General features: G+C 40.3%; 1 protein-coding gene across 3 annotated transcripts in view; it reads left to right on the top strand.

Moving 5' to 3' along the window:
• The window catches only part of sema3h (sema domain, immunoglobulin domain (Ig), short basic domain, secreted, (semaphorin) 3H), a 79,785-nt gene that overhangs the window by 58,308 nt on the left and 9,188 nt on the right, over window positions 1-12,289 (top strand). For all 3 annotated transcript variants that reach the window (XM_079674534.1, XM_079674533.1, XM_079674535.1), the window contains 4 exons: window positions 8,230-8,299; window positions 11,613-11,757; window positions 11,858-11,947; window positions 12,177-12,289. The exon at window positions 12,177-12,289 is cut by the window's right edge and continues 17 nt beyond it. In XM_079674534.1, the coding sequence (XP_079530660.1) occupies window positions 8,230-8,299; window positions 11,613-11,757; window positions 11,858-11,947; window positions 12,177-12,289 (418 nt within the window). The remainder of the gene's footprint in view (window positions 1-8,229; window positions 8,300-11,612; window positions 11,758-11,857; window positions 11,948-12,176) is intronic.

The raw sequence follows: 12,289 nt of genomic DNA, 5'->3' as shown, positions 1-12,289 counted from the left end.
CAGTTTAATAAATCAAACTGGCGGGAGATGTTTAAGCGAGGAGGAACTTCACTAAATCAGGACATGATTTAAAACTTGTCACGGAGTCATAAGCGGGGATTTTTTCTCTAGCTGAGCTTTAAATAGCCGAGACGTCTTCTTTAAAGTCTGGAAAGGCAAATTGTTGTTCTGTCTTCGTCTTCCGAAGTTTAACTTTGTATTCATGTGAAGCTGAATGCACAGGGAGGTGCAGAGAAGAAAGAGACACCGGGTAACTTTCAAGCAGCAGGCAGGCGTTGAGTCTCTCCCTACAGGCTTTAACAAAGTTTGAACTGAGTTCATTAACTTTATTTGATACGTGGCATCGCTTCTACATGGCTTTAAAACATTTAGTTGAGTATATTTAGCCATGCTAGCAGTCTGTTGATTCTCTCGGTTGGACCACTTTCGACTAAAGTTCCTCAAAAACTGTTAAAAGAATTGCTATGAAATTTGATGTAGCCACACTTTTCATCTAGTGCTTCTAACAGGTTACATGTCCCTATCCAAGACTTCAAAGTGTATGTTCCCATTTCCCACAGCTGTAACTTGTTTTTAGCGTGAAGAGAGAAAAATACCAGTACGATTTTTCTGTGCGATTAATTCTCTTTTTAATCTTTTGTTTTGGTCACGAGTTCTTTAACACAGGTCGTTAAGGATATTAAAAACAGAATAGTGTAGAAAAGTATTTTTAACCAACAAAGAGGCTCTGTTGTAGTATTCGGCGTTGCTTTGTTTACAGTGGCCTTGCTAAAAAAGAGAAAACATTTGAGTGAATCAACTGACCAAAATGTAAGGCGACTCGGGGGCTTGTCAACCATTTCATAACCATTGCAAATGATGATAACTCTTAAATGGTTTCTAGAAGGTACAACTAGGCCGCATCCCAAAGGCTAATTTCATTATACTGTGATTCAATTGATTTCAAAGGAGGACTATTCCGGAAATCCTTTAAAGCTTTGTAATCTACTTAAGGTATCTCAGCTAATCTCTAGAATGATCCAGAAACAGAATCGGTTTTATTACCAAATAGGTTTACACATACGAGGAATTTGCTCTGATATACAGTATGTAGTAAGACACAGAAAGAATAGCAACATAGTACCGTTATATCACCTATCATAAAAACCTGTTTAATCTAAGACTTTTCTAACAAATTAAATATACAGATAAGTACACTAAGTTGTTAACGTTTAATCCAAATCTATCTTAATATGAACAAATGTGTTTCGGCCATCTGACGACTAAATCGGGACACTTTTTCTCTCATGCACACACTAGAAAAGATATTTTCTGTAAATGTTAAAGTAAACACTTGGAGCTTAGGTTCCAGTAACAAGAAACAAGTATCTGAACTGGCTGCATCTTCTTTTCTTGTTCATTACCTCTTCACATGAAGGTTTATTTACCATTCCTCAGATAAACTGCATCAACACTTTGTCGTCAATGTGGCCAAATATGGCTGACTACCTCTAAAGATGTGATTTTGATGATTAGAGTTTGAGTGCACACTTACAAATGGGTTTTATTGGGGTTGTTTGTGCCAGGTTTAAAGACATTCTCTCTTTGATCTGTACAGAAAGGTCTTCCACCATTCTGTATGTGTGGCTATAAAACTCAGATCTGCAGGTTGAGATGTAAATCTTCCTGCCCTTCTTTTGACATATCCCTTGCTTAGAAAACACTTTGATGTGCTTTGGGTGGAAGCGTTCACCAAAGAGTGTATATATTATCCAGATAAAAAATACTATAAAGAAAAGTAGAAGGAGGGGAAAATAGAAAATGTAGCCAAGATAATGGCTTTGATGACAGAAGGAGGGAGATATTTTGGAAGATGTGAGAAGGAAAGGAAACTAGTTAGAGATTATAGAAAGGAGGTGGAAGAAAAGAAGGGAGGATTTACCATATGACTAACATATGTAGGATAGAGGACCAGAACAGAAGTAAAGATGCACAAATGAGACCTCTGCCTTGTCATTTACTAAAAGCAGAAGCGATAAAGCAAACTTAATTATGAAGGAGTGAAACCTTAAATAAAGAATGGAGGGAGTGATATGCTGCAGGCTGCAGACTACCCATAATTCTCTCTGCTCTGCCCTGAGGGGCCTACTGATTGTATATGTGTCTGTCTATGCGTACAGTATCAGCATGTGTTCGTCTTTGTGCTCTGGTCCCTGCCGTTTGGTGTGTGTGGGGGGCAATGCATGCTTTTATATCTCTTTGTTTGATGTGTATGCGCTCCTGAATCCCTGTGTGTGGCAAGTGTGTGTGTGTGTGTGTGTGTGTGTGTGTGTGTGTGTGTGTGCGTGCATGCGTGCGTGCGTGCGTGCGTGCGTGTGTGTGTGTGTGTGTGATGAGATTAGACGTCCTGCAGGGCTGTAGTTTCATGGAGGCCATCCAGAGCAGCGGGAACGTCAGGAATGTGGGGACAGTGATACACTTCACTGTCTCCGCCACCACAACAACATTTCTGCTTCATCGGAGAGGAGAGGAAACAAGGAGAGGAGGATAAAAGCAGAGACATGTAGAGCGCACCCAAACATTGTTTTAAAACATCTTATTTCAACCTTCACGGCTACAAAGGTTGTAAAACTCTTTGTGTCTCGACATCAACCTGAGTACTTTCCGGGTACAAACCTTTTTATAGAGTTTCCAAGACTTTTAAAGTTATGTGTCCCGCCTCAACCTAGGAGCAGAGTCAAGTTGTGTATTTATAGATTATCACAGCATGCCACACCGGAGACAAAGTGCTCTGTTCTCCTCCGTTGTGATATGTTGATGAAAACATTCCAAACTCTTAGCTGAGACAAAAGTGCAAAACAAAAGACCCGTGATCTAAATAAACTGTGCGGCGTCTGTGCTGTGACAGCTGACAACTGAATTATACAACACTAGAAACACAGGGGCAAAAAGGATGAACATATGATTGGCATTTCAAATCTCTGAAACTCTGATTTATTTTTAAACACAAGAAAACAGTTCCAAAATTCCTTTCAATTTGTGAGCCCCAAAATGTGTAATTCTAACCTGTTGATTAATGGGCTAGTTATGTGTTAACTGAACTCAAAGTAAGTATTGATATAAGTAACCTAATATGCAAATTATCCTTACCTATACTATACTATATATATATATATATATATATATATATATATATATATATTATTATTATTATTATTATTATTATTATATACTATACTTTACCAAACTATACTATCTCATACTATAATACGCTTAACTATGCTACACTGACTATACTATACTACAATATACTAAACTATACTATACTGAACTTTATTACATGGCTTAGTTGAATACCTTTGCTTATCTCAAAACATCAAAACAAAACACATATTTCGTCTACACGTGTTTCTGGTCAACACTCAATGGAGTAATCTACGAGATATGTCAAAAAACCCAAAGACATTAAGCAGCTACGTTGCCGTTTCGCTCTCTTCTGACTTTCTATGACTGACTGAACTGGAGCTGTGCGAGCCGCGCAGGACATAACCGACGGACCTGTGAAGCTTTACTGGACGACAGAGTTATTCACCGTGTGCACAGACAGGGTTAACGTCGGTATGAACAACAGAATTGTGCCAAAACTCCGCCAACTGGCTGCAGTGGGAGACTCCCCTGTGCACATTCTGTGCCCCGCGCACACACACTGGAGAACCGCGCAAAATCAGCTGATCACAACGTTCAAAATAAAAAATAAATATAAATATAACTTAAATATACATGACCTCTTAAATTAAAAATAAAGTGATTAATTAACATTAACACCAATATTATCATTTATAAAATAGTTATTACGAGCCCTTGCTCAGTCTTACTCACCAAGAGCCCAGCGCCTAGCCTTCTCACAGGCAAAGTCTCTGATCAAGTCCGTGAAGTCCAGCTTTCTAGCCAACTGGCTTTCAATGGACAGCATGGCAAGACTGCAAAGCCTTATGGGGGGACAGGACAGGGACAGGGGCAGGGCTGCGAAGCCTGAATATGGATCTGTTGGTCCTGGCACCAGGGGGGGGGGACAACAACTGATTTAGTATGAATAGCTGCTAAAAATGTACCTGCATTTATTAAATGTCAGCTAAAAGAGGAGTGAAATTTTGAAAAAATGCATTTTCTGTGAAGATATTAACAGTAGGCTACTTAATGTCTGCAAAACATTACAATTATTATTTCCAATGGACTAAGCTTAGCTAACTAGACTTAGGCTAATTTCCACCACTCATGGACCACACCCACCTTTTATTTTGAAAAAAAACCTTTATTGCGCATTTCTACTACACGGCCTCGCTCGGTATGGCTAGGCCTCGTTAGGACTGGCTCACTTTATGGCGCATTTCCATTACAGTTTAGGAACTGGGGTAGTATCTATAGTAAAGCAGTGTAGGCGCAGCCGTGACGTCATCTTAAATGAGAACCCCAGAAAAACAACACAGCTGTTAGCTGTTAGCACTCAGAGCTCACAGCTCCTCATATCTGTTCAGAAACTGGACAAAAGTTAAACAAGTACAAACCACAGACTGCCTGTGTCATGGCGAATACAGTTGCTGGTTTATTTATGTCTGTATAGGCCGTTGTTGTGAGTGTGGACGGTCGGAGCATATACTGCGTTAGCTTAGCCAATCTCCATTTAGAAAACACGCATTTTAAAAGGTGCTTCGACTTGTCAAAGCATTAATTCATGGTTTTTACTAACCGGTATCAGTATGTTTCGGAATCATTTTGAAACGTGTATTACAATTAAATCACGGTCAAGTATGTTCATCTTGTTGTAGTTGTAGCCCCCTTGCCAGCGATTCTCTCTCTAGTTTAGCATACTCAGCCCGACTCAGCCTGGTTGTTCCTGGCCCTAGAACCACGATTTTATGGGGCCAGAAAAACTGTGAATTAGGACCCGCTAGTCGGTACTAGGCCAAGTGGAAACGCAACCAAAAACGGGCCCCGCACGGCTCGGCACGCTTAAAGCGAGCTCCGCGCTGCAGTGGAAACACGCCATTAGTCCCTCTCTCTTGTCTTTCTCTCTTTTCTTTTCTTTTTTGAAAGCCTGACTTTGTTAGTCTGTTTGTATGCTCTGCCAGAAAATGCGGTGCCGCACAGCATTTGGAGGCAGGACCAAACCATTACTTGTAAATAGAGGGGGGTGTACAGAGGCTTTGGATAATTAACTTTTGAAAGTGAAATGAATCGTAAGTTTAGTGAGTACATTATCAATTTAACGTTATATTAATGTTAATTGTTGATGATTGGTGAAAGGTGACTTCAACTTTTTTTCTTAATGTTGTAAAAATGTTTGGGGCCCCTGTCAGTCACGGGCCCTTAGAATCGTCCTAACTTTTCACCCCCTTACTGCGCCCCTGACTATACTTAACTGTACTGTGCTTTACAATAGTTTTGCTTAACAAAACTATATGATGCTATACAATAGTATATAATTCAATAGTTTACTATAAACTATACCATTCTATACTTAACTTAAGCAATCATACACGAGAGTGTATGATTGCGATTCTATTACACAAACTATCATTGTAATCAACAATATCGTAAAATAATTTCATAATGTGGGCTAATTTGCTCCCAAACCTACGCTTTTTGCTTGAGTTAATCTCCGTCAGAAAGTAGTTCCGAGAAATTAGTTCCCATGGTAACGATAGCCGATCAAACACTCGTGCTACCCCGCTTACAGTTATTGATATAATTATAGTAAATAATATATTATCAACCAATTTATTGAAAACAATTTATTGAAAACAATTCTTGAATTACGCTATTTAAATATCTGAGTAATCACTGTGTGGGATTAGCGGAACAAATCAAATCAGGCTGTACATGGTGCTGAAACATTTTGGGTTCAGAATGAAGGTGGATGTTCATGCTGCCGTTAAAAGTGCAATTCTTGAAACAGCTCTCCATGAACTCCATGCCAGACTTTTTTGCAGGTGGTGCTGTGGTGTTCACGGGTAGGACTACGTTGTAGGAAGAGCTTTCCTCCAGTGGCCGTTTCATGGCGTGCCCCAGACCGGCAAAAAGCGCGTTGCTCCACATCTTTCTGTTGTCTAGAGATGGAGTCCAGTAACTGCGAAGCGATGACTCGTTTTTATGTCCGCTAACGGACATGATTTATCTGGCCTCCAACCCTGCCTCCGCCAGCCACCGTATGCAGGTTATTCTGACGCAATGGTTTGTGTAACGCGTAGCAGTGCCAGACTCTTCACTAATGCGGGTCATCATGGACCCCAGGCTGTTCACCCCCAAGGGCTCCATGCTATACCACACCGCATCCCCCCCAACAAATCAAAATTAACTTTAAAATCTGACATTTTGTAGCTACCGATTTCCAACGAGAGACAATGTATAACAGTGTAACGTCTGTGTGTCGCTAAACGTCGCTATGGAAACCACACGATCATGGAAGTAGTTTCGGTAGGCTAGTGGCGTGTGTAGGCCACTGGATACTTTGTGATTAGGCTCGTTCTATTTGATCGTTGTTTGATCGTGGAATCAAACACGCATATTGACCAATCAGAGAGCTTGCTCAAACCTATGTGTTATAGAATATACTATACAATAGCATACTGTTCTATACTTTACAATACTAAACTATAAGCCTTTTCAAATGTGAGAAAATTATTCACTCCGCCCCTGTAGAGCTTTCTTGGAAACAAATATAACAACATGATGTATTTTAGTTATTTAGTTTGTTAGTGAGAGACTTTTAAAATATGTTTTTTGTTCTCCTGACTGCTGCCATTTGTTTGTTTGTTTCATTCCTGTCAGTCTGTTTATTATTATTTCAATTGATTTGTGACATGCTTCATTTGCACTTTCATTTGAAAGTGATTAGCCCCAGGAGATCAATGATAGGATATGGAGATTTTGGAATAGCAGTTTGCTTTGTTCTTACATCTCAGGGACCACTTTAATCTTTTTTTCTCCAAGTCTGCCAACATTAATTATAAACCATTTACTTTTGATGGACGTGTGCTGATATATAAAAACATACAAACAAATCTAGGACCTGCTCATTAAAGCCTAGTTCTATCGTACCACCAGAGATCAAAAGCTCTGCAGGATAGCTTTTAATTAAACGTTTTTGTGATCAAAGTATTTTAAGTAAATTTTTATTTACCATGATGCAGCTGATTGATTCTGACCTCCTGTGGAGATTTTTGATTGTGCCGAGTTAGTTCAGAGAGCTATAATCAATGTAATTTCTCTTTCGAAAAGGACATTAAGTGCAATGCATTGATTCACCATCTCTTTAAAAGTTTTTCAAATCAGATTTGGTGTATGATATACGTATAACTTAGTAATAATAAATAGTTCATTTAATTTGAATAGTGCTTTTCTAAGTACTCAAAGACACTTACAATAGAAACAACACTTTACACAAGCAACCAAACAAACGCACTTACAAAAATGAAGAAAAGATGTAGAGAAAAACAACTGGAAAAAATAAATAAAGAACTTATTCACTTTGTTATATCTATTATGTTGATATAAACATCGCCAAGGAGTCATTTTTGTAACTCAATTGCTAGAAGACTATTCAAAAATCTATACTGCCAGTGTTGTATGAGATCACGTTTTCATGCAACACGTTTATAAGACAGACAGATGGAGACAATAACCGACTCCTCCTGATTGCGCTACGTGAGGCACAGCAGTCGGAGTGAGAGAAACATATCAGCGTTATGATCGGCTGTGTGTGTGTGTGTGTGTGTGCGTGCGTGCGTGTGTGTGTGTGTGTGTGTGTGTATGTGTGTGTGTGTGTGTGTGTGTGTGTGTGTGTATGTGTGTGTATGTGTGTGTGTGTGTGTGTGTGTGTGTGTGTGTGTGTGTGTGTGTGTGTGTGTGTGTGTGTGTGTGTGTGTGTGTGTGTGTGTGTGTGTGTGTGTGTGTGTGTGTGTGTGTGTGAGACAGCAGGTGTTGTTCTCCTGTGGCGGACCCCGTGCTCATCTCTCCCACAGCGGCCTGTAATTAATGGCTACAGGTTCATTTCCAGCAGTCAGTCAGCCATGCTGCCAGCACGCCCAGCGCTATTAGTCACACAGTCACACTGATAGATGCACACGTCACACACCCTCATACAGGTGTGACTCTTCTCAAAACTTCTCCATTAGTTTGAATGCTTTACTAATGTGTTACCTCTTTGTGTCCTTCCTCTTCCTGATCCCTTCCTCCGTTCTCTCAATGCAGAAGACATCTTTATCCTCCAGGCCAAAGACAAGAAGAACCCGCTCATCTATGGCCTGTTCACCACTTCCAGGTTTGTACCAAATGTAAAGCAGAAAACAATAGAATATACTTTAGATCAGGGGTCTCCAACACGTCGATCGCGAGCTACCGGTAGCTCGCAAGCTCTCAATAATAAGTAGCTCACCAAGCAAATCCAAAATGTTAAAAATACACAAAAAAAAAAGGAAATGTAATTAAAATAATCTACCCATAAACGAAACCTCAATCATACTCCTCCCCCCACCCCCACAATGAATATCGACCAATCACGTTCTTGCTTGATTTGCGGGACTAGCGTTGCAGTCGGGAAGAAAAGCAATGTGGAGCGGCAGCTCACCACTTCATAAAGACTTAGACCTTTCCTTCTGGCAGAATCTACACAACACATCAGCCCCATTGAACAGCCTAGTCGTGCCAGCCTATACTGCACATGAGGGGCAGAGTTTTACTGTGTGTGTGTTGCAACTTGCATATATATTTATTGCACTTGACACACGCTTGGCGTAATTTCCACTGGGGACAGGGGGGACATGTCCCCCCCACTTTTCGAAATCCCGTTTGTGTCCCCCCACTTTTGAGAGAGAGAGAGAGAAAGAGAGAGAGAGAGAGTTTATCTATTTAATAATAATTGTTAAAAAAGAAAGTAAGAAATCATTCCAGGAGGTGAGGACCAAATAATAAAGCAGGTTCAAATAATTAAATTGCATACATTTTGTTTTAGTAAACACTGAAAACGGGTCCCACAGACCCAAACAGCACACAAAGGTTAAAGGTAAGCATATCATAATGTTAAAATGTGCTAAATATATACACTGCAAAAAGCAAAAAAAAGAGGAATACAAGTAGCTCACGACTTGTTTTATTTTTTGAAAGTACCTCTCATCCTAAAAAAGGTTGGAGACCCCTGCTCTAGATCAATTAAACAGCGTTTTGTCATCTGTGCACTCTTGTTTGAGTCCCAGTATGATGGCACTGGGAGTGTCTTGAATTTAAGTTTAAGTACATTTTTAAGTGAATTTCCTCTGGGTGGAGAGTTTTCATTCCTACAGAGATTGCTCATAGTTGGGAAAGAAATACATTGACACATTGATTTAACCCAGGGTGGTTAAGATTGGAAAAAGATGATCAAACTTAAAAAACAGCCTAATGTTGCCAAAGCTTTTCCAAGCACTGGCTCAAATGTTGCTAAACAAAGCGAGAAAATAGATGAAACACTGAGAGCCAAAATAACTATTATGAGAAGGATCAGGATAAATAAAATGATTGGGCAGAAGTATTACAATCCTGCAACAGCTGTGAATAACAGATTGTTTCTTTTTTTGTGAGAGCATTTGATGTATTGATTGCAGTTAAACACGTGTAACAAAAATAAACAAGCCACCCTACAACCCCTATAGATACATTGAGGCTGAGCTGGGATGTGGTATAGAGCAGCAAATCCCATTTCACTTTGATTGAAAAAGGAAATACTCTTGAGTTTAAAGAAGGCATTTAGCTCTAGGTGAGTTACTACAGCCCCCTTAGGTGTAAATGTGATACACATTTTGTTTTTGTTTTGAGTTAGAAATCAATGATTGATCATGGGGACTGAAACTGTTAAAGACAATACATGACGTTTAAGTTAGTTAGGATTCATGCAGTGAAGATTTGCCACAACTGACCTGAAACCTGATCAATAATCCAGGAGGATACTAAAACATGCTATTTTAAAAGAGGAAAAAGTTGATACAAGAAACAAAGAAACTGTTTTTCTATAAAACAGGTGTATGTTGTATGGGGAAGTAGCTCACATAGTGACATGATGCGATGTCACACTGACAGAGATGATGTCACACACTGGGAGAGACACACAGTCCACCGTCCCTGTGACTAATGAATGAAACACATTCATTGTAATGAGCTCATGTGAGCCTTCGTCCTCTCATCATCATCATTAGTGTATCGACTGTAATTCACAAAGTACGTACAGTGTGTGAGATAATGTAGCATGAAATGTTTTTTTCTAGCCATTGGATTCGCTTTGTTCTCCCTTTGTTCCTTTCTCTCTGGGATTGTTTGAGGAGGAAACATGAAGAGAAACACAGGAATAGAAATTTCAAAAGGCAATATGCTCTATCAGACCAGATAAACAACAGACTGTGCAACTGCCTCTTTATTAAAAAACATGCCTGAACAAAACGTTGAAAATATGAAAGCAGCACTGATTTGATTAGAGACTATAGACAATATCATTTCTGTTAGTATCTACAAAATGGTAATCATAACAAATAGGAAGAACAAATATTGTTTTTGGCTCACAGCAATGACGCAAGCACATCAGACTGCACCATAGAAGCCAGTTAGTTCGAAAAATGTCTCACACTCAAAAATTAAATATACTGAAAACTAAGCTTCTTTCAACTAAGGTTGAAAAAAGGGGTAGGTATTATAAAGTGAGGAAAATCCAGAACATATGAGCGAGTGAGCAACAAACTAAGAAAGCCTTCTCATTTCTTCCAAACGTACTGAAGCTCCTCACGCACTGACAGCAACTCAGAGCTGCAGTCAGGGCTCCACAGTAGCAACAGAGGTATGACGCCACTTGGCCGGCGGAGCAGGGAGTGGGTCCGCTTCTGGCTTTTGGAAAGTGTCTGAAATCTCAGCGGGGAACGGACAGAAATCCAAAGCATCACCCAGGGTGGGGTCCCCTCCACAGAGCTGCAGGATGCAGAGAGGTCATCCCCTCTGAATGGAAACCTCTCCCTCTGCTCAACCATGAATGCACACACAGGCGTTTGTGTCCCTGTGAGGAAGTTAAGAGCACAGGCTGCAGATCCCTCAGTGTTACTTGTATCATTTAGTTTTTGTATTTCTTCATTTGATTGACAATCTATCACATGCAGTATGTGGTTTGTTTCAGAATCAGAATCCAGTTTATTGCCAAGTACTTTTACACACTCTCTCCAGAGCAACATAAGACAAAACAAACCATATGTGTCAGTCACATGATCACAGCCCTGCCTTTCTCCCTGCTCTGTTTCTAGCAGCTCTGCTCATCAACTGCCTTCTGTGGTTCAGATACACTTAGGCAAAAATCCTAACCATGATGTGCTGAAAGCAGCGCATTCATCCAGGCTGGACTTTGGGTTGGACCGTGCTCAGTGAATTGATGCGTTCAGGCTGAGAAAGCCACAATGACTCACAGCTTCCATGCAGTGCACACACTACATCACTCTCCTATTTAATGCACTGCTTTACGACCACGGTAACTGCTCAAGTGAATTCATAAAAGACCTGCTCAGTTTATGTTTTTATTCATGTGCACCGCAGGGACTAACAGTTCCCCTTCTCTCATGTCTCCGCAGTGATATCCTGAATGGTTCAGCAGTGTGTGTCTACCGGATGGAGGATGTTGTTCGGGCTTTCAAAGGAAACTTCCTTCATAAGGAGGGGCCTCAGTATAAGTGGGCAGAGTTTACGGGCAAGGTGCCTTACCCGCGACCAGGAACTGTAAGTTACTCCTTCAGGCATGAATACAAAAACTCCATGTCTTCCACACATGTTTAACCTTGTGTTTCTCTCTCTTTTACTTTCTTCTTTCTTCTCGTAGTGTCCCAGCAGCACTTATGGAAGTTACAGCTCCACCAGAGAATATCCTGACGACGTCATCTTCTTCAGCAGGACTCACCCCCTGCTGCAGGTACAAATGATAGTTCACTGTTTTAAATTACAACAATGTTATTCAATTAGATTGCACTCTAGTTTTGCATCGCCTCAAATCTCTTTTATTTGTCCCAATTCATATGTGGAATTTAGAAATGCAATTAGCGTTGTTAAATATGACAAAAACTTTATAAAACAAACCCCATTTTTCGTCCACATGTTTTGCATTTTAAAATTGAAAACCCTTAACTGTGACTGTGTTTCAGGAAAATGTGCTGCCTCTGGGAGAGCGCCCCCTCCTGGTCAGAGTGGGTGTTCACTACAAATTCAGCAAACTGCTGGTGGACAGAGTGGAGGCCGTGGACGGCACCTACGACGT

The sequence above is a fragment of the Notothenia rossii genome (assembly GCF_949606895.1).
Source record: "Notothenia rossii genome assembly, chromosome: 4".
Taxonomy (NCBI): domain Eukaryota; kingdom Metazoa; phylum Chordata; class Actinopteri; order Perciformes; family Nototheniidae; genus Notothenia; species Notothenia rossii.
The sequence above is the reverse complement of the archived record's forward strand: the minus strand, read 5'-3'. Positions and strand labels throughout refer to the sequence as shown.